General features: G+C 23.9%; 1 protein-coding gene across 1 annotated transcript in view; it reads left to right on the forward strand.

Moving 5' to 3' along the window:
• The window catches only part of moxd1l (monooxygenase, DBH-like 1, like), a 54,200-nt gene that overhangs the window by 25,443 nt on the left and 22,757 nt on the right, over positions 1–6,000 (forward strand). Inside the window, exons 4-5 of the mRNA XM_061986971.2 lie at positions 2,438–2,590; positions 2,686–2,769. Of these exons, the coding sequence (XP_061842955.2) occupies positions 2,438–2,590; positions 2,686–2,769 (237 nt within the window). The remainder of the gene's footprint in view (positions 1–2,437; positions 2,591–2,685; positions 2,770–6,000) is intronic.

Genomic DNA, 6,000 nt, shown 5'->3' on the forward strand with positions numbered 1-6,000 from the left:
CAATTGGTACCGAGCCACACAAGAAAAAAAAAAAAAAAAGAAAAAAAAATATATATATATAATATATGTATATATATATATATATATATATATATATATATATATATATATATATATATATATATATATATATATATTTTAATTTAATTTAATTTTTTATTTTTATTAAATCGACATAAAAAACACAATATATACATTATATATCAATATAGATCAATACAGTCTGCAGGGATACAGTCCGTAAGCACACATGATTGTATTTCTTTATGACAAAAAATAAAAAATACAAATAAAAAAATACCATACCACCTTTCAGGGGTGTCAAAAAAAGTGGATTTTTTAATAAATTGCGATTCTTATTTGTCGATTAAAAAAAAGGTTGTTTTTTTTGTGTTTTTGTTTTTAATCAAATAATGTGGTTGATGTAGATACCCATATTTACTGTACAGATGAGTAAGTATTACAAAAATGTATCCCAGCTTTTTGTCATATTTTATGGAGGAATGTAGTTATCATAGAACCAGCCCCCAATTTTATTAAAACAAAGTATTGATTATGATTTGAGAATCCTTTTGAATCGAGTCTGAATCGAACCATTGCCCCCAAGAATCAAATCGAATCGTGTGGTGCCCAAAGATTCACAGCCCTAATTAATGTATGTTTTAATCATGTTAAATTTGTTATTTAGCACACAAAAAAAAAAAAAAAAAATCCCATTAACTAAAACTAGTGCAAAACATGCATCACATTAAATTGAAGTTTAATTTAAAAAACGGCCTGAAGGACAATTTTATTTTGATTATTTGCAAAAAATAATTTTAATATTTTTTTATTTATGTGAAAGGATTTTTATACTTTTTTAATTAAACTTGAATTTAATTTGATGCATGTTTTGTAATACCACAAATTGATTAGAAATAAATTGATCAATAATGAATTTTTAAATCGCTAGAGGAAAGGGCTACATAAATACAATTCACATCACCTTTTAATTTTAGTGCAAAAAAACAAATTTAACATAGTTAAAACATATTTGCATATCTTCTTAACATTTGTTTCGAGTATAACTGTTCACCAACTAACGTTAAATTAAAGATGTCTGAGGTGAAATTTGCTATTATATTCTTATCAGTGACAGAACAGGAAAGGGCTAGGAATACGTTCACAGTAAAATTATTATTTGACATTTTATATGCGCTTCTTCCCACAAAACGGAGACCTCTTCGGATCACGTGCCTGTACTTGTTATGTTAGGGTCAATGTAAACTATAGATAAATAATAAATATGAATATAGAAGTAATGAGTGAAAATGGACAGAAATATTATAAGTAATAGTAAACTAAATAAATAAATGACATGAATAAAAATGGATTGTGCAGGATATATGGGAAAGATTACCTAGATTAAATATTAGAAGTGCATACAATAAATAGAGAGTATACTATGGATAAAGCTCACGAAACATTGTAATGAATTAAGAAATAGATAATGGATGATAGATAACAAAATGTTTTTACATGTAAAAAAATAAATAATTAAAGCAGGAAAATGTAGTTTTATTTTGAAATTATTCCAGCTAAAGCAGTTTATGAAATAATAATAATAATTTAAAAAAAAAGAAGATAATTTTGTATAATCACTCCAGCTTTTTCTCAGTGACTTACAAAGTGAAAAAAAGAAACATTTTAGCTTTTATTGTTTTGTAAGCTACTTGGACGTGAAACCGCCATCACATTTTTGTTCTTTGTTTATTTTGCATTCATTGACTGAACTGCGCTTTTGCATTTTCCATCAACTCTAAAAAAAAAAAAATATTCTCCAAAGTTATTAGATCAGGATACAATTAAAAATTCTGTGAAGTAGGAAAATTATTTTTTTTAATAATCTGTGTTAGCATCAACAAAACACCTAATTCTGGGGTTTAGAAATGCACGTGTAATATTGTACTAATATACAGTTTTAATTGTTCTCAAGTATAGTTGAATAAAGAAAGAAAAACACTTCCCGGTTGTCATGACGACCCATAACAATGATCAATGACCTGTTTGTTGTTTTACTGTACACCATGGAGCTTTAAGATGCATTGGAATCCCACCCCTCACTCCATTGTCCTCTAAGTCCTTTGTGTTACGCCACGATTGTTGTCTTTTGTAAAACCTCAAGTTTCCAACTTGATTCCTTACAAACTTGAGTTTCTGCCACTTCTCCCGTTTCGCTTGTCTGAATGCCCCCGAGCCATGACATTGATTTGGTGTTTTCCACAAGGAATACCTCCCATAGCGTCGACTGTACGGGACGTTCTCTTTTCAATGTATGTAATTCCACACGTCTTAGGTATAGGAAACCAAAAGGAAAAAAAGTGCATTGTCAGAGCAAAAACATGCCTTTCATATTTGCCACTGAAAGATCACTTATGTTGTTGTTTATTTGTTATAGGACAAACCCATGAACCTGATATATGCTTATGGAGCCACCGATGAAATTACCTTCCATGGAGCACAGGCCGGCACCAAAGAAATCAACCTACTGAATCACGCGCCCAAAATCACTGTGGCAAATGGAAACTATATGAGTGTCACGGTGCAAAATGTAAGAATAAATGAGACTACTTGTGTATGTGTATATTCCCCAAAGGAATAGACCTTTTTAATTAACGTGTCATAAACTGTTTATTTTTTGTGCAGCTCGCCATTCCTACAAAGGACACGTATTACCACTGCAAAGTCATGCAGCTTCCACCTTTGAACACAAAGCATCATATATATCAGGTTATTGCCTTTTCTCTTCAGCACATATCATCTGTTCATATGTAATAACACTTTTTTAATTTTAATATATTTATTAAAAACATTTTTTAATTGTATTTAGTTTTTATTTATTAAAAACAAATTAAAAAACACTTTTTTTTTAGCTTAAATAATTTATTAATATGCATTTTCTCTTCAGCACATATCATCTGTTCATATGTAATAACACTTTTTAAATTTTTTAAAATATATTTATTAAAAATATTTTTTAATTGTATTTAATTTTTATTTATTAAAAAAAAATTAAAAACACTTTTTTTTAAGCTTAAATAATTTATTAATAGTATGCCTTTTCTCTTCAGCACATATCATCTGTTCATATGTAATAACACTTTTTTTTTAATTTTAATATATTTATTAAAAACATTTTTTAATTGCATTTAATTTTATTTATTAAAAAAAATCAAAAACAATTTTTTTTTAGCTTAAATAATGTATTAATATTATGCCTTTTCTCTTCAGCACACATCATATGTTCAAATGTAACAACCCTTTTTTTTTTTTTTTTTTTAATATATTTATTAAAATGTTTTTAATAAAATAATAATATTTTTTAATTGTATTTAATTTTTATTTATACTTAAAAAAAAAAAATAATAACACTTTTTTTTAAATTGTAATATATTTATTAAAAACATTTTTTAATTGCATTTAATTTTATTTATTAAAAAAAATCAAAAACACTTTTTTTTAGTTTAAATAATTTATTAATATTATGCCTTTTCTCTTCAGCACATATCATCTGTTCATATGTAATAACACTTTTTTATTTTATTTTAATATATTAAAAAGATTTTTTAATTGTATTTAATTTTTATTTATTAAAAGCAAATTAAAAAACACTTTTTTTTAGCTTAAATAATGTATTAATATGCCTTTTCTCTTCAGCACATATCATCTGTTCATATGTAATAACACTTTCAAAAAAAATTTTAATATATTTATTAAAAACATTTTTTAATTGCATTTAATTTTATTTATTAAAAAAAAATTAAAAACACTTTTTTTTTTAGCTTAAATAATTCATTAATATTATGCCTTTTCTCTTCAGGACATATCATATGTTCATATGTAATAACACTTTTGTAATTTTAATATATTTATTAAAAACCTTTTTTAATTGTATTTCATTTTTATTTATTAAAAAAAAATTAAAAAACACTTTTTTTAGCTTAAATAATTTATTAATATGCATTTTCTTTTCAGCACATATCATCTGTTCATATGTAATAACACTTTTTTTTAAATGTCTAATATATTTAATACAAATATTTTTTAATTGTATTTAAGTTTTATTTATTAAAAAAAATTAAAAACACTTTTTTTAAGCTTAAATAATGTATTAATATTATGCCTTTTCTCTTCAGCACATATCTGTTCATATGTAATAACACTTTTTTAAAAATTGTAATATATTTATTAAAAATATTTTTTAATTGCATTTAATTTTATTTATTAAAAAAAATTAAAAACACTTTTTTTTAGCTTAAATAATTTATTAATATTATGCCTTTTCTCTTCAGCACATATCATATGTTCAAATATAATAACACTTTTTTTTAATTTTATTTTAATATATTTATTAAAAACATTTTTTAATTGTATTTAGTTTTTATTTATTAAAAAAAAATTAAAAAACACTTTTTTTTAGCTTAAATAATTTATTAATATGCATTTTCTTTTCAGCAAATATCATCTGTTCATATGTAATAACACTTTTTAATTTAATTTTAATATATTTATTAAAAATATTTTTTAATTGTATTTAAATTTTTTTATTAAAAACAAATTAAAAAACACTTTTTTTTTAGCTTAAATAATGTATTAATATGCATTTTCTCTTCAGCACATATCATCTGTTCATATGTAATAACCCTTTTTTTTAAATTTTAATATATTTATTAAAAACATTTTTTAATTGCATTTAATTTTATTTATTTAAAAAAAATTAAAAACACTTTTTTTTAGCTTAAATAATTTATTAATATTATGCCTTTTCTCTTCAGCACATATCATATGTTCAAATGTAATAACACTTTATTTTTAAATTTTAATACATTTATTAAAAACATTCTTTAATTGTATTTAATTTTTATTTATACTTTTTTTTTTTTTTTTAAACACTTCTTTTTTTTTAGCTTAAATAATTTATTAATATTATGCCTTTTCTCTTCAGCACATACCTGTTCATATGTAATAACACTTTTTATTTTATCTTAATATATTTATTAAAAACATTTTTTAATTGTATTGAATTTTTATTTATTAAGAAAAAATTTGAAACACTTTTTTTTTTAGCTTAAATAATTTATTAATATTATATATCAATTGAAAATGTATTAATTTGCATGCTTTACATCCAACAAAACAGCAATAAACAAAAATGCAATTATTGAATATAAACTCTAAGACACCACTACTACATTTAACTATTACCATTGTATTAGGAAAAGTTCAGTATAACGTAATATTTTTATGAAAACTATATTAATCAATGATATAATGATAAACAAAAATTAAATGATTGAATTGATGACTAAATTAATTCTATTTAAATATTACCATTATATTAGAAAACGTTTAGTACAGAGTAATATTTTTATGATAACTATATCAATCGATGGATATATTTACATATTTATTAGGGATGTGCCGATCAATTGGCCATCAATATCGGCAGATTTTTGTACGTGATCAGCCATTGCTCGTTAATACATTTTAATGCCGATTACTTTGGCTGACAAGCGGCCAGCAGCTCATCATATGTCATGGAGTCCCAAAACTAATAATAATCACCTCCATTATGGAAAATAAACTGCATTTCTTAGTATCTTTAGAATCATTATCAAGTAATATTATCACTGGAGGACGAAGCTAAACATGTTACACACCGAGAGAAAGCCAGGCGCAGGCATGCTAATAGCTAAGCTAACCTAGCTTTAAACAACACCAAGAAATAAGTGATTTATTATTATCACAAAATGTATTTATTATTGTGTACTATTGACTTTTTGCTCAAACAATTGTTCTACAATTGCATTCATCACATCCAAACTGCCAGCATCGTCAGTTTGGCCTGCGAGACCACTTGTTTTAATAAGCAACCTGGCCTCGTCTCAATAATTATGCTTTCATAATCAATTCAAATACCAAGGGGTCTGACAGGTGGCAAAATGTTACCATTAGGTGGAC

This window comes from Nerophis lumbriciformis, linkage group LG26, assembly GCF_033978685.3.
Source record: "Nerophis lumbriciformis linkage group LG26, RoL_Nlum_v2.1, whole genome shotgun sequence".
In the NCBI taxonomy this organism is placed as follows: domain Eukaryota; kingdom Metazoa; phylum Chordata; class Actinopteri; order Syngnathiformes; family Syngnathidae; genus Nerophis; species Nerophis lumbriciformis.